The sequence below is a fragment of the Polyodon spathula genome, chromosome 5 (assembly GCF_017654505.1).
Source record: "Polyodon spathula isolate WHYD16114869_AA chromosome 5, ASM1765450v1, whole genome shotgun sequence".
Classification (NCBI taxonomy): domain Eukaryota; kingdom Metazoa; phylum Chordata; class Actinopteri; order Acipenseriformes; family Polyodontidae; genus Polyodon; species Polyodon spathula.
In genome coordinates this window covers 38951677-38972654 of record NC_054538.1, presented here as the reverse complement: position 1 = coordinate 38972654, position 20978 = coordinate 38951677, and the positions used below count along the sequence as shown (strand labels likewise).

The 20978-nt window shown below is 37.7% G+C and overlaps 1 protein-coding gene across 2 annotated transcripts in view; it reads left to right on the top strand.

The window, feature by feature from the left end:
• Positions 1-3634, top strand: part of LOC121315939 (shieldin complex subunit 1-like) — an 81320-nt gene extending 77686 nt beyond the window's left edge. For both annotated transcript variants that reach the window (XM_041250556.1, XM_041250555.1), the window contains exon 3: positions 2134-3634. In XM_041250556.1, coding sequence (XP_041106490.1) covers positions 2134-2639 — 506 coding nt within the window. In that variant the 3' untranslated portion in view covers positions 2640-3634. The remainder of the gene's footprint in view (positions 1-2133) is intronic.
• The last annotated feature ends 17344 nt before the right edge of the window (positions 3635-20978 follow it).

Below are 20978 nucleotides of genomic sequence, written 5' to 3'. Positions count from 1 at the left end.
TATACTGGATTCAATCAGATTAATAAAATAAGTACTTTAATTGCTAGAACAGCTTTTTAAACTAACATGTACATGGTAAGATATTTGATATCTAATCACATACATGCAGATTTCAACTCTATATCATGGCTCACCTTTCTTTTTAGGTAGCCTTACTTAATGAGCATTAATCTTATGAAATACTTGCATGAAGTTTACGGGTGTTGTCAGTTTTGTCTTTGGAAAAGCAGTAAGACTGCTTGATTGATTGACTAGTTGATGTCAGCGTTGACACGTCCTAGTGTTAAAGGTGTTAAGCACTGTTTCTTTTGTCTCTGCATGAATTTGAATTTAGGAATGGTATTAAAAATCTGTGCTTATAACTTTAAGAAAACTATAACTTGCCATATCACTCCTACTTTATATTGGGTCATATTTATATCTTCCTATAAAGTGTACCTTTATTTGGTATATAACATGCCAGGGTTCAATTAAGGTATATCAGGGCTTTAATGCTTTGTAGTCCTATGTTGGACCAGGTCCGGCATTACAATTTTCCTTTTCCAGTCCAATGTCGGACCCTGTCCGACATCATCAAAAAGACGTAAAGCACAGGTGTCTAGTCATCTTTTCTCCGGAAAAAGCCAAGAAAACCTTTTAATTGCCGAGTGATGCCAATATGAGCTGAATGAAGCTGAAAAAAGGGGTGTATCTCATAGCCTCATGCACTACAGAGATAACATGGACATAAACAAAGGAGATAGCTGCTTCTGCATCCAGCACTCAAAGAATATCACGGACATTTGCAGAGCTTTCTGAGATGTTATAGTAGTAAAGTAATGACTAGGATCACATTATTGAGGAGTTTGGTGATAAAACGAGTGATCAGGAGAGGATTTATCAGTATGCATGTCTATAAAGAGGTATGTGAAAAATACAGTGAACAAGGAGTGGGGTTTGGCTGGAGATACAGTACTGAGTGTGCTTTTGCGATTCAGTGCCTTTTAATCCTGTATTACTATGAAAAATATATATTTTAAACAGCGCATGTAAAATAAATGGGGCATGTGAAAATAAGCTGGACCTGACGAGTGCTGAATAAATGGACCGCAAAGGGTTAATTTAGTAAATTTTTGTTATCTTATTTATTAATGGTTTGTTTGATTCAGGGTATCATTATCTAGACTCAGTGTTTTCTTTATTTCTATGGACTTTTCTTAATAACTATTTTGTTTGAAATAGTTAAATTTTCCTAAATATCTTACTAAGGTTCTATTAGCTCTTCCAGTGCAAAACTCCACCTGTAAAACTCAGCTCTTCCCTTCTGGACAATATAGTGCTCTGTGTTTAATACACTTTAACTTGCACTTATCTGCTCCCTATTTTACTGTATTTAATTCTGTACTTAACCCAATCTGTAGTATTTTGTATTTTACTTGCACTCGTATCTAACCCTGATGTAATTATCAACACTGTTATCTGCTCTGAAAGTGCCCAGATATCAAATTGTACTGTGTTTTGTATTTGCTCTTAAAGGGTGCCTGTTTAGGTAGATTTAGGTAGATTTATGTGTAGATTAGAAAACCTCCAGTAGCCAGAGCCTTGCAATAGGTATTAGAAATATAACAGCAGAAACAGACAACATCAGATGTTGCTGAATCATTGCTGAAGGCCTTTGGGTTGAATAGGCCCCAAAGATGGTGAGGGAGTTGAATGTAGCTGGTTTTCTACAGCAACTAGTGAAGAGGTGATAATAAGGGATGAGGATTTTGTGAGTCCCTGTAGCTCAAGTTTACGCTAACCTGAGGTCAAGGGACTAGATTTCCTCTGTATTATTTAAGCATCACCATGGAGATTTTATGAGTTTGCAAATCCACCATTTCAACTGCAACACCTACTACTGTTAATATCCCATTAACCATTTGAGATGGCAAGTTTTATTATGGCAACCCCTCAGTTAAAATGTAATGGCGCACTTCACTTTAAGCTGTGACCTGTGATGGCTGCCAAATTGGGGTAATGTGACATTTTTGGTTTACGGATGATAAATACCAACATACAGCTGTATTCTGTTATTTGCTCAGTCGCGTTACTGTGGGTGTGGTATTAGCCATTTTGTTTTTTTGAAATTCTGTTTTATTATGTCTTTTCCAGCATCTGGGGACCTAGAATACGAAGATGTCTGTATGCAGGTTGCAGACCCTCCATCTACTTCATCAGAAAACATTGGATTCAGTTCCCACCAAGAAACACTGTTCAGAACGGGCAGGACTTTCAACATTGTCTTATCTGCTTCTGAGAGACCCATAAAGGGAGAGGAGGAAGAGGATTTCACAGGGAAAAACATTGACAGTTTTTATAGTAATTCCAGTAAACCTGAAAACACAGATAGAATGTTTCAACTGATATCAGAGTTGCTTGCGTCCAAAGTCTCTCAGCTTAAGGAAAAAGGTGAAAAGAAATATGTTTTAAGAAGTTTTCAAATGGCTCAAATTCTGTTGAACAGCCATGGGACTAAAATATTTCAAAATCATCAAGCAAGTCTGAGTTCGACTAAATCAAGTGACAGCACTGCGGAAAAAATCAGACCAATTCCAGGGCTATCAATGGATGTGATCAAATATGTATTAGACAATATAAAGGAAGGAGTTCAAATATAATCCTTATTAGGGGTTTGCAGAAGTCCCTTTAACATGCTTTCATTTTTGCCGGCAGGTATTAAATCAAGCCTTTTTTTTAAATGTGTTAATTTTACAAGAAGAAAAGCTGCCATTCATTCCCCTGTACAATTGAGTAACAGTGAACAGCAATGAACTTCCACACTGACATTTTTACTGCTGTACCGCAGATGAGGCTGTAAACTGCCATGGATTCATCATGTACACATGACCTTTCCTTAGCATCACTCTGACTGAATTATCAACTGTTTGGTATACTGGGAGATGTATTTTTTGTCAACTTTAATCAAAGTTAAAATCTTATCTAGGACTACAATTCCACATTTCCCTGCAGAGATGACAAAATTCTATAGAAACAAGCCCATTTAAAATCACCAATTGAAATCAAAATTATTTTATATCAAATGAATAAAAGAAAATTTAAGAATCACAAATAAATGCTTTGGAACAAGTTTTACATTTTTATGCAGTCACACTTATAACATTTGCTTGTTCATGATGTTGAAATAATAATTTCAATAATGTTGACAAAAACTTAAGTAGGAAACATGTATAATGAACAGATGTTTGTTTCCTATGAATACAATATGAATTTAAGTTTACAGATGAATTGTCTAAACTATGTAGAGTTACACCCATCAAAGTCCGCTATAATATGTGCTTCCTCTACATTGAGGTCATCTTTAGACGCGCTTGTATCAGAGAAAACATGTAAATCGCCTTAAGTGATATGTATTAAAGCATTTTGACAACCATGCAACAAACCTGACCATTTTTGACAGGTGGGAGCTGTGTCATTATTATTTAGTTATTTTTGAAAAAGGTGACATACTGTAAAAGAGGAGCAAACCAGCACAAAATAAATGCCTAGTGATTATGTTTATTACTAGAACGGTCTCTGTTAATGAAAAATGCGTTGGGCTGATGCCTATTAACAGGGGTACTGAACCCTGCTCCTGGAGGGCTGTTGTCCCTCTTGTTTTTTGTTCCAACTGTACCCTAAATTACTTAATTGGACCAGTTAAGTGCTTATTAGAAGCTTAATTGGTCCAATTAATCAATTTAATGTATAGTTAGAATAAAAACGAGGAGGGACAGCAACCCTCCTGGACCAGGGTTGAGTAGCCCTGCCTATGAACGATGTGTACGGTGGCAGGAAACATTTGTGACAACCACTGTGATTCTATGAGAAAAACATGTGATGCATACTGTTCACTTTATTCCAGGATCATTCCTAATGTCATTCATATTTACATCACTATACAGAATCCTAGAAATCCACATTTGTGTAGGACAGTTCATATTGGACGTCATTCGTGGTCATTTCCATGCATGTTTTTTTTTTTTTAAGCTCGACACATTTGCAAATTTTGTGCAAAATTATTTTTGGGGTTTTTAGGGCTTGTGTAAATGTTGTTTCCATGTGAACAAAGACCTGGTACATGAGGTAATATAAGCTGATGTAGTAAAGCTGCAATTTCTAAATACCTTGTGCATGGTTGTTTAATAATATGTTTTACTGCTCTTGCCCAAATAGTTTTTCAAATGTCATTGGTGGGGTGGCAAGTCCTCAGTAGTGAATAATGCTTCAACAACTAACTTACGACTCATGAATTAAAAATTAACTCAGAGGTGTAAAATGAAACTGATCAACAGGTATTGCAGAGCAAAATGGCTAAAAACCAAGAAAGGCGGAGGACTCTAAGGTTCTTCCCAAGGCTGTCTGGATTGGGAGCAGTGGATATTTTGCCTTTGTTTTTGGAGCTTGAACCTCAAATCCTTATGCCTTGTTATCTAATGCCAATGGCTAGCGGAAGGACAGTTGGGACACATACTCGTCTGTCTTGCTGGTGGGAAGAGGTGCGATGGATAGTGTTTTCGCATCACCAGGGCAACATTCAGCATTATAGTGGAACTGGTAAAGGAAGATGTGCAGCCAAAAAGGAATTACATATGTTTTCCTATGCCAGTGGAAAAAAAGTGGTGATTGCTCTGTATAGGCTGGCATCCTCGGCTGAGTACAGGGTAGTTGACAATGTGTTTGGGTTGCATAAAACCACAGTTCACTGCTGTATTTACAAATTCCCTTGTTCAGAGTCACAGAAACATGTACATATGTATGCCAGATGTAACTGAAACAAAAAGCATTACTCTGCGTGTTGCTGAACAGTTCACGTTGCCCCAGTTATTGGGGATGATCGATGCTACCCACATTCCCATCAAAGCACCACACAGTGTCTGTGAGATTATCTCAACAGGAAGTACTGAGCATCTTTCATTCTCCCAGCAGTAGTGGGTGACACTGGCAGGTAAATGTCATGAATATTATTTTTTGTGTATTATAGGTTTGTGTGTGTATGTGTATGTACAGTACTGTGAAAAAATATATTGCCCCCTGTCTGATTTTCTGCATTTTTGCATATTTTAGATGCTGAATGTTATCAGATCTTTAACCAAAATCTAATATTAGATAAAAGGGACCCTGAGTGAACAAAAAAGTTTTGATATTTATGAAAGAACGTTATGCAACACCCAATGCCCCTATTTGAAAAAGTAATCGCCCCCTTAGACTCAATAACTGGTTATGTCGCCTTTAGCAGCAATAACTTCAACCAAACGCTTCCTGTAGTTATTGATCAGTCTCTCACTGCGCCGTGGAGGAATTTTGGCCCACTCCTTCATGCAGAACTGCTTCAACTCAGTGACATTTGTAGGTTTTCAAGCATAAACTGCTTGTTTCAGGTCCTGCCACAACATCAAAATGGGGATTAGGTCTGGACCTTGACTAGGCCATTCCAAAACTTTAAATTTCTTGTTTTTCAACCACTCTGATGTAGATTTGCTTGTGTGTTTCGGATCATTGTCTTGCTGCATGACCCAGCTGCGCTTCAGCTCCAGCTCACGGACAGATGGCCTGACATTCTCCTATGGAATTCTCTGATACAGAGCAGAATTCATGGTTCCTTCAGTGATGGCAAGTCATCCAGCTCCTGATGCAGCAAAGCATCCCCCCAAATCATGACACTACCACCCCCGTGCTTGATCGTTGGTATGAGGTTCTTATAGGAGAATGCAGTGTTTGGTTTTCGCCAGACATAACGGGGCCCCTGTTGGCCAAAAAGTTCCACTTTTGACTCATCTGTCCATAGAACATTGTTAGAACTCTTGCGGATCATCCATGTACTTTTTGGCAAACTTGAGACAAGCATTCATGTTCTTCTTAGTGATTTCCACCTTGGTACTCTGCCGTGAATCCGATTTTTGCCCAGTGTCTTTCTGATGGTGGAGTCATGAACACTGACCTTAGCTAAGATGAGAGAGGCCTGCAGATCCCTGAATGTTGTTCTAGGATCCTTTGTGACTTCCTGGACGATTTTACTCCTTGCTCTTGGAGAGATTTTGGCAGGACGGCCACTCCTGGGAAGATTCACTACTGTCCCAAACTTTCTGCATTTGGACAATATGGCTCTGACTGTGGTTTGGTGGAGCGCTAGACCCTTAGAAATGGCTTTGGAAGCCTTTCCAGACTCATAGGCATCAACAAATTTTTTTCCGGAGTTCTTCAGGAATTTCTTTTGATCGTGGCATGGTGTGCCTCTAGAACCTGTATGCTGACAGCATCACTCTGATGGTAAGGACCAAAGTCAGTCAGATTTATATTGGGCAGGGCAGGCCCAAATCAGGCCTGATTCTTAACCAAAGTACTCAAACAGCTGACCCTAATTATCCCTTTAATTGGGTTGCGTTAACTGGAGGGGCAATAACTTTTTCACACCTGAAGATTGCATGTTTGATTACCTTGCACACCAAACAAATGAAAGAAGCACCAAAGTTTGGAGTTATTGTTTTCTTTCAGACTTTCTCTATATACTACTACTACCCACAAAAAGATCTGACCAAATGTCTCCAGCTTTCCTAATGATGGGATGGCAGCTGTGTACTTGCTTTGATCTGTTGAAACCACCTAAAATAAGACAAGTGGTGCAACGTCAGCAACAAGCACAAGTAAACAGACGAGAGAGCAGGGTCAAACACAGAGCCTTTCAGTCCGGACAGTCAGTATTAGCACGAAACTATGCTGCTGAGAGAAATAGGTTCCAGCTACAGTGATTGCAAAGACAGGACCTGTTTCGTACAATGTTAAGACTGCAAAAGATCTCACCTGGCGGAGACATGCTGATCAGCTGTTGGCTGGAGCTACAGCACCCCAGGATACACCACCTGTTGAAATTTTTTATTCATCCATGGCAGGGAAGTTAGTTTCGAATGAAGAGTCGCACATTCCAGACTCTGCTCAGTGTAGTTCTACAGATGACACCTCTCCCTTACCTGTTCCAGATATGTGTCCGGAACCTGTTGAAAAATCACCTAGACCTGCACCTACAGCAACTGCTGGTGAAAGTTACAGTGATAGAACACCAGAAGTCCAAATTTACCCCACCAGAGAGCAACGTCTGAGTTTATAATAATGGCAAACCCACATTATTTGGGCAGAATAATCCCCAGGGTTATGCCAGGAACTGAGGCAGTCTACCCTCATTCCCTAGTTTAGAATTTGTTATCTTTAATGAACACTACCAATAAGGGGGGAGGAATATGCTATGTATTAGGCGTGTTCTATGTGGCTTACCGTACTTGGCAAGCTCAGGTTATTCTGGGATTGCAGAGGTGTCAACAAGAAGATGAGGTGTTCAGGAATCGGTGGCTGACACATGAGACAGACGGGGAAGATTACCTCAGCCGCCAGTTTCAATTGGACACCAGTGATCTGAGGAGGCTCATGCTGTCAGAGACTCCTTTTTTTCTTTAAAGTTTTGTTGAATTTAATGCTGTGTTAAATATTAATGATGTTGTGACAGGGAGCCCTCCCTTGTGCCTATTTAGTTATTTATGTATGTATTTCATTTGTATTTTTGTTGTTGTTGTTGTTGTTGTTATATTGTATTTGTGTGCGAATGTATGAAAGTCACCTGACATCATTATTGTTTATTATTTTGAGACCGGCAAAAATCTGGTCTTGTAATATGTGGATGGGGTTGAATCCCCATACGTGTAAGCTCGGGGAATGTGGCTGGAGCCTTAATAAGGTAACTGTTTAATAGGTAATTAAGGCTCCAGCCACAGATGTAAAATACCCACTCCAAGATCATTATTTAGAGAGACCTTAGAGGGCGTAGGAGAAAGACAACAGTATTGAGAAAAGAGAGAGCGAATGCTACCCGCTAGAGAGGTACTCATTTTGTTAACTTCCTCATTGTCTGTGTAATGCAAGTTTTTTAACGTACATGTAAAATGCAACAAGATGCTACCTTCATCAACGCAGCGGGATGGCTCTTCAGATGCAATGCGCTGGCAGGTGTCAATTAAGTGGCCAGCTGCAACTGCCACTGGAAGCTGCCCCAATGAACAGTCCATGTCTTCCCAGAACTGAAACTGGGACTGTCCTGCTTCTCCTGAACGGCATCTCCCCTTGCTCATTCCTGCAGGTAGAACTGCTTAAGTTTTTTTTTTAATTTGTCCCTAGCTTGTGGGGCTATGTGGTGTATTCCCCGTTCTGAGAGGTCATCAACAACTTGTTGTGCCATTTTGGGTAATCGATCTGCCTCAAAACATCCAGTTCACCAACTATATTTATCAGCACCTGGGTTTCCTCCTTGCTTCAGCAAACTTGAGTGGAGGGTGGACATACGTTGTTTTCGGACATAGCTGGGATCAAAATCAAGGGAATTCAGTACAGACATTTAAGCAGCTTACTTGCTCTTCATGTTTAACTTTAGCATAGTTTTTACAGCAAGGGTATTCTCAACAGTTGCTCTAATACTATAACAAGTGCAGAACACAGTTCTTGGTACATTTGTAGGTGTTATACATAACTGTAAACCAACTTGAGATATACAGCATGACAGGCACACAGCAACAAACAATAATAATAATTTTTAAAAAATCCCCCCAAAAAAACCCTGCATTATCATTATGGTGAAATATACCACTGTTAACCATAAAACCGCCCATCAGCCACTTTATGCTATCTTTGAACCCACAGTAACAACTAATCTGTTCCCTTTCAGTATTTATAGTGATGTCAAATTAGCTCATTTACATATTCATGTGAAATGCGATCCTTCACGTGTAAATATCCCTGTATGGAAACTGGCCCATTGTGTGGTTGGAACATGTCCATCTGCCTTCATTGGTCGAGGGCAGGATGTCTGGAACCATTTGCACATAAACAAGCCAAAAAACTGAACCTTGATACTTGGAACAACTAACAGTATAAGTGTAGCAACTGTTAAATTATTGTTTGCTGTTAATTGTTTTTTAGATTAAGAATATCTGTGGGAAAATCAAGGCTTGAACATTCTTCAAAATATGCTTTTGTGTAGGGTCAATCATTGAATCTGTTAAAAGAATCACAGGAAATATGTTTCAAGCTATTTGCAGTGGACCTTTTCAGCCCTCTTTTTAGCAATTTGTACTGCCTTGAATCCAAATTTCTGATTTTAGCAGCATCATTCTCTGACAAAACTGTTTCGGCTTTTGAATCCTTCATATCAGGTTTTCTGTTGTTTTCTGTATAATTTTGTCACTTCTTACTGTGTTAACCACAGTATTATATTTTTTATGAATCAAAACCTATTTTCGTAGGCCATGGATTACGCTAACCAACACAAAGCGTGCATAACAGAGATTTCTCGCTGGGGATTGAACCATCTTCACAGGTTATCATCCTGCTTCCTGAGCTGCTGAGTCAGAATGAGTCATGTATCATAAAGCATTTACAAAATTAATGTTTTGTACCTGTATAGCTGTGCAACTTATACTGCAGTATATATTTTAAGGGCAACAAGTTTGTGAACCCCTTAGGATTTTTACATATTTCACATTTCAAACCTAAACTGTTATTAGATCTTAATCTAAGTCCTAATAATAGATAAAGACAACTTGATTAAACAGATGACACAAAAACATGATACTTTTTCAACATTTATTTATCCAGAAATGATTCAACATTCAATATCCATGTGTGAAAAAGTATGTGAACCTTTAGATTCAGTAACTGGTGGCACCCCCTTGAGCAGTAATGACTTCAACTAAGCATTTTTCTCACATTGGTTTTGAAGAATTTTGGCCCATTTCTCCTTACCGAACTGCTTCAACTCGGTGACATTTGAAAGCTTCCTTGCATGGGCACCTCGCTTCAGGTCCTGCCACAACATTTCAATGGGGTTTAGGTCCGGACTTTGACTAGGCCATTGTGAAATGCGGAATATCTTCTGCAACCATTCTTTTGTAGATCTGCTTGTATGGTTAGGATCATTGTCTTGCTGCATGACCCACTTTCGGTTCAGCTTCAGCGCACGGACGGATGGCCTGACATTATCCTCTAGCATCTTCTGATACAATGTAGAATTCATGGTTATGTTAATGATGGCAAGCCGTCCAGGTCCTGAGGCAGCAAAGCCCCAAACCACTCCCACCACCATGCTTGATGGTTGGGATGAGGTTCTTCTGTTCGAACTCAGTGTTTGGTTTTCGCCAAACGTAATTTTTCTCATTGAGGCCAAAAAGTTCTATCTTTGACTTGTCTCTCCAGAGAACATTGTTCCAAAAATCTTGTGGATCATCAGTGTGCTCTTTGGCAAACTTTAGATGGGCAGTAATGAGCCCCAAATCCTTAGAAATGGTTTTGTAACCCTTTCTAGACGCATCAATAACTGTTTTTCTGAGGTCCTCAAAGATTTATTTTGATCATGGCATGACTTGTTTCTACACACCTATAAGATGAAGACCAAACTCACAAAGTTTATGATCTTTATATAGGGTGGTGCTTTCCAAACTCATCCCTGAAGATATACCTAATTATTTAAACACCTGATTCTAATTATCCCCTTAATTGAGCTGATAAAACCAGGGGTTCATTTACTTTTTCACATACCCTGAATCTTAATTACTCATTGTTTGTCTAATTCATACATCATTTTGTTTCAAAAGACATGGAATTGGTTAATATAAACACTATGGGATATTTTGATTCAAGAAGGGTATCATGATAAAACTATGGAATTTCCATAATTATCATTGGGTTTCAGAAACTTTTTCTCAGCACTGTACATTAATGATGCTAGTCATCTTGTAAATTAGTGGCAGTACTTCAATCCTTGTGGGTGTCTGGGCTCACTGCTAACCCAAAGAAGTGTGCAATTGGGAAGAGTGAGTAGGAGTATTTGGAGTATCGAGTATGGAGTGGCCAGATCAGACCGCCGATTGCAAAGGTGAAAGCATTGGCTGACTGGCCGATCCCTATGACTAAAACCCAGGTGTGCCCCTTTGTTGGGATTAGCTGGCTACTATAGGAAGTTCATTCCAAACTTCTCCACTCTCGCTGCTCCTTTGACGGATCTTGCCCGAAAGGCTGCCCCAAATACAGTCCAGTGGACAGAGCCAAGTCAGAGGGCCTTTTCCGCTTTGAAGCAGAGACTGTGTAGCGAGCCAGTGCTGTGCAGTCCAGATTTCACTAGGAGGGTCACCCTGCAGACGTATGTGTCAAAGACAGGTTTCGGTGCCGTGTTGTCACATTAGGTGTGGAGAAGTGAGCACCCAGTCTTATATATCAGCAGAAAGCTCCTTCCCTACAAGAAAAAAATTTAATACCATTGAGAATTAGTGCTTGGCAGTAAAATGGGCAGTCAAGTCACTCCGGTACTACCTCCTGGGGCAACATGTCACCCTGTTTACAGATCATGCCCCCTTACCATGGCTTCACTGGATGAAGGATAACAATGCCAGGATCACCTGGTGGTACTTGGCGCTGCAGCCCTATGTCTTCAGGGTAGTCTACCAAGCAGGAAAACTTCATCAAAACACACATTTTTTCTCTTGGGAAGGCATGGGGGTGTAAGATTTCTTAATGGACCGGTGGTGCCATTCTGAGGGGGAAGGTATGTACAGGGCTATCTGACGCATGCATAATCCTGCGGGGTGGGGTTGGGGGCCCCATGGGATCCACCTGTTAATCATGGCAATGACACAGAGAGGTTGGGTGAGGTTGTGTCGTCTCTCTCTCTCTGAGTGGTCGAGAGGCGGGTCTTGGGGGTCGCTTTGCTGTTCCCTCGTGTCTGGCTCTGTTCGTAAACCTGCATTAGAAACCATAACAGAACACCAGTCTGGAGCAAGAGAACGGGGCAAGCAAGCCCAGCTTAAACCCCAAGCAGGGATTAAAGAGAAGACTGGAAGAAAATGGACTGCACAGGAAGCAATAAGCTAGGCTGTCTCACCTGGTGCACAGCGTTATAGTGGGAAGAAGGCAAGGGAGGGCAATTTCTTTATATATATATATATATATATATATATATATATATATATAGAAAAACACTTCATCATATATATATATATATATATATATATATCAAATATCAAAAAAGGTTAATTTATAAAGAGGTTTCTTCAGTAAGTACAACTCCTGTCTTGTTAAATTATTTGTGATTTAGTGCAATTAAAAAAGGAATACATAACTTGTTTACACATTACCTAAATAAAATGTGAAACTATTATAACCACTTCATATCACTGAACAACAAGATAATAAAAGACATTGAGTGGCTTATTACTAAGATTACTTACTTCTAGCATTTTGGGATGACTGCCCAATCATTCTATTTTATGTTTGTCACAGGTTTTAATGTAATAGACCAAATGTAATGTAACAAATAAATTCAATTTCTTTTAGAAAATTGCAGGCCAGCTTAGTGGTTTTAGTTTTCAAAATGAATTAAATATTTTATTTCTGTTCAAAAGAATCATTAAACTGAAAATGTAATTGTATTTTTTACTTATTTTATTCTATTTTTTAAGCACATTCAGAAAAAAATTAATATAAAGTATTACTTTAAGCTGCCTTAAGTAGACCTACATGGATATGCTGGCATTTTGCACAAAATTTTCCTTACAAAAAGTAATGCATGAAGGATGATCATTAATCTTCCAAAAAATTAATGCAGATAATTAACTGAAACTACAGACAAGCTCTGCATATTTAATGAATGTCAGTGGAAGACACTTTGGCTTCTAAGCAGATCTTTACACTAAATATTTCATACTTGCTTATGTAACTGTTTTATTTTTAAAGCAGTCATTTCAACCTTCATTTTCATTCATTCAACCTTCGTTTTTTCCTAGCACATTTTGTTGCAACTGGGTAAAGAGTGTGTGGCACAAAAAAAAAAAAAAATCCTAACTAAAGATTATTTTATATAATCATTGCATCTGCTTATCCGTATAACAGTGCACCATGGTATAAGCATAGCAAAGTGTAATAAAGCATGGTGAAAGCATAGTAAAACATAGATAAGCTCTGTAAATCCCATTGAGGTATGGTAAGGTATATTAAAAAATATGGTAAACGGATAGTAAACCACAGTAAAATCATAGGGAAACTGCAAAATGACATTGCAAATTTAACTTATATTAGTTTACCTAACTGAGAGTGGCCTTTTGTATCCTGAATGGAGTGCTGTATAAATATTTTATTTTTACAGCCTCTGAGGATTCCCTGTTCTGGACCTGCTTTAACACTGGTCCATACCCAGTTCTGAATTAAGAATATTACAGTTAATGACAGCTATGCTTGCTTTTAATATTTAACTTAGTTTTAGGCATTTTTTAAAGTTTTTTAAATACAAATATAGCCCTGGTGCTTGCTAGAATATTAATAGTTAAAAAAAAGACAGAATGGAAGACACTCAGTACAGCTTCCTTTTAATGTACCAAACTACCCAACATCTGTGTGCCATCTGTGTTCTTGATGTTACAATTGTATTTTTTATTCATGCTATCACAAACCTTTTTATGTATTTGGATTGTTATGTGTGCCATTGGATATAGCTTGCTGTTGTAGACAATTGGTGTTAAAAGAAATTACTGTTTAAAATTTTTGAAATACATCATGCACTTATTACTAGGGATGGCCTTTTGTATTCCTGAAATTACATTGCTCTTATATATATATATATATATATATATATATATATATATATATATATATATATATATATATATATATATATAAACGAGTAAAATCAGTAATTGAAAACGAATAAAACTATCTGCAGCTCATAAAATATTCATTCAGCTACTGAGCTTAGCTGACAGAACCATTTTCTGCAATGTTCATATAATTCCCAAGCTTCAGCTTAGTAAAAAAAAACAAAACAAAACAAAAAAACCAACAACATTTAAATGCAAATTGATAATAATGTGTGATTATAGTAAACCAAATGCTAATACATATTTTGAAACATTGCCTAATTACAAAGGCTTACATTTGCTTTTTGGATAGAAGGTCCAGATTTCAGGATATTTTTCAGCTGTACAAAAAATAATTCTCTGTACTGGAAATAGTATTGGAAAAACTTAAATTGACATAGCCTTTAGCTGAATGTATTGAGAGCAAAGTGCAATAAAATCTGAATGAATAGGTCATCAAGGCATTGATATTTTAGGCTGCTAAAGCAATTATAACTAACTAAATAATTCCATAAATCTTATCTGACATAGGAACAATCGAATAGTTTCCAAATTGAAATTTTATTTAAGTTTGGAGAGATCGAGAACTTACTCTATACACTCACACTAGATGCAAAGAAAGTTCAATTAATAGCAGCAGTTTTCTAAATACAGACATATGAAAGAACATAAATCTCAAAAGTCAGAAATAAATCTTAACATGTACTATGCATCAAAGATATTCAATAGCATCAAACCGTCAATCTAACATATCTAAATATTTGTCCACAAATAGCAAGTTTACTTCTTCATGTAAATAACATGAGGTAATCTAACTTTCATTTACTTATCAAGATTCATCAAAAGTTACTTTTCACAAGTTATGCAACTATAGTTCAGTTAGTCAATTGAGTTCCATGTGGAGAATGTAATGTAGATTTTACTGAACAGTCCCGGGCAACCTTGACTCAGTCACCATCTCATTGTGGAACTTGACACGTTGTATTGTACTCTGAAATCTGTCTGTGTTGTCCTCTAATTCATCAGCCACAAAAGTGGCCCAACCAAGTTTTCTGGATACTTTATAATGCAGTAGACTTAGACTTGTTCATCTGAACAGTCCCTTTTTAATACACAGAGGATATATCTCTCACACTAGTATGGTCATTCGGCTTCTCTCCCCACGGTCCATGTCTCTCAGGGCGTCACCCCTTCTCCATGTATAGCATCTGCAGCTGAGCTTTGCTATGTGGTTTTCTTCAATCAAGGAGCGACACCTTTAGGTTTTGAGATTTTGAGAGTACTGTGATCCTTTTGGGCTGGGTTGATGTAGTTTTTTACAGGTAGAGATCTGTGGTGCACTCTCTCCATAGAAGGTAATACCGGTAATTCAAGTTCTAACAGTTTTAGCCTTTGTAGGTATAACAGCTTTTTACAAACATATTTTGGTTCCATAGAAGTCCTTAACTGATTTTCAGAAAGAAAATTCCTGTTTCATGATATTGTTTGTGGTTAGTAACTTCGCTTTTACTTCTTCGAGAAGGCTCCTGACTGTTGTTGTCCTTTCTGTGACTTGAAGCAAACAAACTTCTGAATGGTGTAACACTTGCACAATTATTTCATTATGAAGACAGGTTGCCCATACTTTTTCCTACTTACTTGATTAGTTAGGCAGGCTGCCAATAAGTAATCGGTTTTCATGGGATACCTCCTACAACATGAACTTCCATTTAGTCTTACAGTACATGTGTAGTTCTGAACGACGTGCGTGCTATACTATAGCCAACATGTATTTGCATTTGGTACAATACTAGGTTAAAACCACTTTCAGATTACATGACTTGGTTTCAAGTATACTTGCACTTCCTAGTCATTTCACCTTAGCAATGTCTTTGTGGTCAAAGAATGTCAGTCATTGGGGGAAGCAGCTGGTTGGTTACTGGCATGAACAAAAGCATCAAAGGGCTGGAGAGAACTTTACTGTCTTGGTGAAATGACATAGAAAGAGCAGACATATCAAGTTACCTAAGTAAAGCATACTATTCTTACAAACCAGGCCATTTATCTTATATAATTGACTGTTTGAAATATTTGTTCTTCAAGGAATATATATATATATATATATATATATATATATATATATATATATATATATATATTCTTGTTAATGTTTTCCTCTCTCATAGTATATTTTTGACAATATATGAGGGGACAGTTTACCGTCGTAGCAAAAATTTTCGATTTGAATCAAGTCAGGACTTTGACTGGGCCACTCAAGAACATTATTCTCTTCTTGTTCAACCACTCTTGTGGCTTTGGCTTTGTGCTTCAGGTCATTGTCCTGCTGAAATGTAAATTTCCTCCCCAGTTTCAGAGTCTTGGCTCACTCAAACAAGTTTTCCTCAAGGATTCACCTATAATTTTCAACATCCATTCTCCTCTATATCCTGACAAGCCCTACTGAATAGAAGCAAGCCCCATAAACTGATGCTGCCACCGCCGTGCTTGACAGTTGGGATGATGTTGACTGGGTGAAGTGCAGTATTGGGCTTGCGCCAGACATAACGCTTGGAATTCAGATTAAAAAGTTCAATTTTTGTCTCCTCTGACCACAAAGCCTTTTTCCACATGTCTGCAGTGTCATCTACATGCTTCGCAAACTCCATATGTGCTTTAAGATGAGGTTTTTTGAGTAATGGCTTTTTTCTTGCCACCCATCCACACAGTCCAGCTTTGTGTAGGGACTGGCTTATTGTTGATGTGTGAACACTGACTCCCATCTCAGACACAGAACTTTGCAGATCTCTCAACTCAAGGTCATTGTTGGTTTCAGAGTGACATCACGAACCAGTTTCCTGCTTGCCCGGCTGCTCAGTTTGGATGGGCGACCTGATCTGGGTAGTGTCTAGTTGGTGTGATGCATCTTCCGTTTCTTAATGATGGACTTCACTGCGCTGAGAGGGATAATCAAACATCAAAATGACAGAGCAACATCAGTTTGAGGAGCTGACAGTTAACTATGATGTGATAGGTGTTACAGAAACCTGGTTATCTGAGAGTGATGGAGACGAATACAATATTAGTGAGTATACACTGTATAGGAAAGACAGGCAGGACCGAAGAGGCAGAGGGGTAGTGCTATACATCAAAAATAGTCTTGAACCCAGGTGTTAAATTTGGAAGAAAAAAAACAATGCAGAATCAAATTTGGTTCTTACAAAGCCCAGTTGTAGTATTTAAAAGTTTCAAAACTGGTACAATTTGCAAGTTGATTTTCTGAAAAACATGTATTTAGTTTCTAGATTCCTGTACTATGTGTATCATATCATTTGAACTCCAGATGCTTTTGTGCAGGCACATGGAATGGAATTAAGTCATACTGTAAAAGGATAGGTTAGAGGCATACTTGCTGGGCAATGTGGGAAATCCAATAGAAAATCCATGTCAAACAGTGTTTCAGGGGAGAAGAAATTACTGGTGCACACTCCTAGGGGTCATCTGTGTACTGGCCTCATTACATACATTGCTCAGAGTTTGTCCTTTTATTAAACAAATATCACAGGATAATAAACCGATATATTAGAATATTATACATTATTATAGTAGAATATTATACAAATTCAGAGGATAAAGTATTACTTTAAGGCTCAGAAGACAGTACAAGTTAAAATAACTGTAGCTAACAACATAATTCCATTAATCTTAGGCATTTTGCACTTCCATTAGCTGTACGGGTGTCAAATGTTCAGTTTTGAAAGAAACACATGTATTTTCATATTAAAACATGGTATCTGGTACTTCTAATTCTATGCCTTATTCTAGGGTTATCCATTTGCACTTGTACATCATCACCCAGGAAAGATGGTCTAAAGGCATACCTTGTAAACAGAGATTTATTTAACCTAGTGTAGTACCAGATATCTTGTTTTGAAATTTATATATATGTTTGCTGTAACAAATTTCTTTCAAAACTGCACATTTGACACCTGTAGAATGAATGGATGGGCATGGCAGAGACATTTTATGAAACTATTTTGCTACCTACAATTAGGGCAGAGAAATTTTGGGAACATAAAAATAAATTGAAGGTAGAAAGTAGTGAGAATAATCAGGGAGGGGTTGTCAAGACTTTAAACCACATAAGACACTAATGCAGATGTAGGGCAATGTGAGAAACCGCAATGTCACTGCTTGAGCTTCCCCTGTTCACACAGAAAAAGACATGTACTCATGTATTTGATATATTACCTTTAGCCTATTTGTAGTGCACAGAATAATGTAACTGTTTTGACAGTGTAAGTAAAACATGGGGATTGAAATCCCAGCCCAGGCTTGTCTGCTGTGTGTATCACAGAAAATATCATCTTTCTGGGCCTGACAAAAACATGAAGAGTCTTTTCTATTAGAATTCTGTACACGCTTGCAATCTGCCACACCATGACTTTCCACATATCCACTTGAAGTATATTAAACTCATAATACTGGGTGCATGTAACCTGCCGTTTAACACAACAAACTTCACTATACCATGACTTACATCTTACAGAATATATTATTGTTTCTGCCCTCATTGATATTTGGCATGTTTAATACAGTTACCAGCATATTTTACATTGGCATTGTTGATGAACAAGTCTGAGCATGGTGGAATTTCCCCAAAAGAGGCACTTTAAAAATGACCACCATGGGTGCATACTAAAAATTCATGAGTGCTAAAACAATATAAAATGCTGATTAAAACCACAATTTAGGATAATAAACAGATACAAACTTAAATATTATGCTAATGAAGAGGGTTTGAAATATGTCTATGTGCTCAGAATACAGGACTGCTTTGGAAGCAATAAGCAATAAAGTAATTCAATTTTGACTTAATGTTTTAATATCCATGTTTTGTACACCAAAGTAGATTACGGGATTTCCCTGAATTTATTATTTCTAGTTTTTCTATTTTTTATTTTCTGGTAGTCCAATGGTATGTTGAGACAGTGCATATTTAGAGTCAGTGTGAAACCAGTAAACATGTTAGAAGGGGATTTTAAAGTACTGAGGCCTGTCATAGGACACTTTTCCCTTCATTCATCAGTAATCTGATCAAAGGCTATATTTGCATCCTGAGCCATTCTAAAAAAAAGGTATAGTACCATAGTAGTGACATCAAAAAGTGATAATTCCTCAAGAGGAAAATGTATTTGAACTTTGACCCATTCGAGTCCTCAAAACCATCGCTTTTAATTCAAACACAAAATGTCTTCTTTTCAATCACTCAACAACACCCGCAGTACAGAAATGTTCATTAATTATCAACAAAATGAGAATACGTTAAAAAAAAAAAAAAAAAAAAAAAGATGTAAAGCTGGTACATTCGTATCTCAGAGAAACTGAAGAAACGGATAATGACATAGAATGTCTGTACAGCACTGAAACACTACATTTAAAAAAACAGAACTGTACTTTTGAACCTTGTCTTCTTTAATATTAGCATCACAAGGGTATCCATCTACTTTAAAAAATAATAGATGTGCCTCTTCACTGTGGATAACAATTCCATCTTGGGTTTCTGTGACAGTTTATAAATTATTCGATCTTTCTCTCTCTCTCTCTCTCTCTCTCTATATATATATATATATATATATATATATATATATATATATATATATATATATATATAGTGCCTTGCAAAAGTATTGAGACCCTTCCTATGGTGTCCCATTTTGTGAAATTACAAAATGATACATACACATTTTTTTTTAATACTTAATATTTTAATATTTCAAACTGAAGACTTCTAAGGGTAAGATAAGTTACAGTAAATGTCAGAAAAACTAATTGCAATTGTTGATTGCATAAGTATTCAGACACGTCAACTCAATATTTGGTGGAAGCACATTTGCAAGCAATTACAGCCGCAAATATTTCTAGGTAAGTCTCTACCAACTTTGCATACCGGTTTGGTACAATTTGTGCCCATTATTTTTGGCAGATTTGCTCAAGCTCTCTCAAGTTGCTTTGGGATTGCTCATGGACAGCAGTTTTCAAGTCTTTCCACAGATTCTCAATAGGATTCAAGTCAGGACTTTGACTGGGCCACTCAAGGACATTCACTTTCTTATTCTTAAGCCACTCCAGTGTAGCTTTGGCCTTGTGCTTTGGATCATTGTCCTGCTGAAAGGTAAATTTGCACCCCAGTTTGAATTCTTTAGCAGACTGAATCAAGTTTTCCTCTAGTATTTGCCTGTACTTTGCTCTATCCATTTTCCTTCAATCCTAACAAGCTTTCCAGGCCCTGCTGAGGAGAAGCAACCCATAACATGATGCTGCCACCACCATGCTTGACTGTAGGGATGGTGTTGAATGGGAGATGTGCTGTGTTGGGTCTGCGCCAAACGTAATGCTTGGCATTTAGACCAAAAAGTTCCAATTTGGTCTCATCTGACCACAACACCTTTTGCCACATTTTTGCAGGATCACTCTGGTGCTTTGTTGCAAATTCAATGCTGGCTTTGAGATGGCTTATTTTTAGTAATGGCTTCCTTCTTACCACCCTGCCATACAGGCTATTTTTGTGAAGTGTTCTGGATATTGTTGACTGATGCACATTTTCTCCCATCTCAGTCATTGAACTCCGTAGCTTTTTCAAAGTTGTCTTTGGCCTCATAGTGGCATCCCTCACCAGTTTTCTCCTTGCCTGGCTGCTCAGTTCAGAGGGATGGCCTGATCTAGGTAGTGTCTGGGTGGTACAGTGCACCTTCCATTTCTTGATGATTGAATAGACTGTGCTCACAGGGATATTCAGAGATTTCGATATTTTTTTGTACCCTTCTTTGATCTGTGCTTTTCAATTACTTTATCCCTGACTTGCTTTGAAAGCTATTTGGTCTTCATGGTTGAGTCTTTGCTTGAAATTCGTTACCTGACCAAGGAACCTCACAGAGACAGGTGTTTTTATTCTTAAATCATGAGAACTACTAATATTGTACACAGACAGAGGCCATTCAACTAATTGTGTGGTTCGTTAAGGCCAATTTGTGCACCTGAATTAATTTAGGTTTGCCACAGCGAAGGATTTGAATACTCATGCAATCATGACTTTTCCATTTTTGTTTCATATTAACTATCTATTTACTTCTTTTTGTTTTTGCTTTGAATGTGTGGAGTAGGATGTGTATATAACACAATATAATTTTACAATACAATATTAATTCCTACTTCAAAGTGTCGTGACTGCAAGCTTTAAAGCATTAACATGTGAAAACTGTGAATTGGTCTGAATACTTTTGCAAGGCACTGTATATAATGTTAATTTCATTTAAAAAAAAA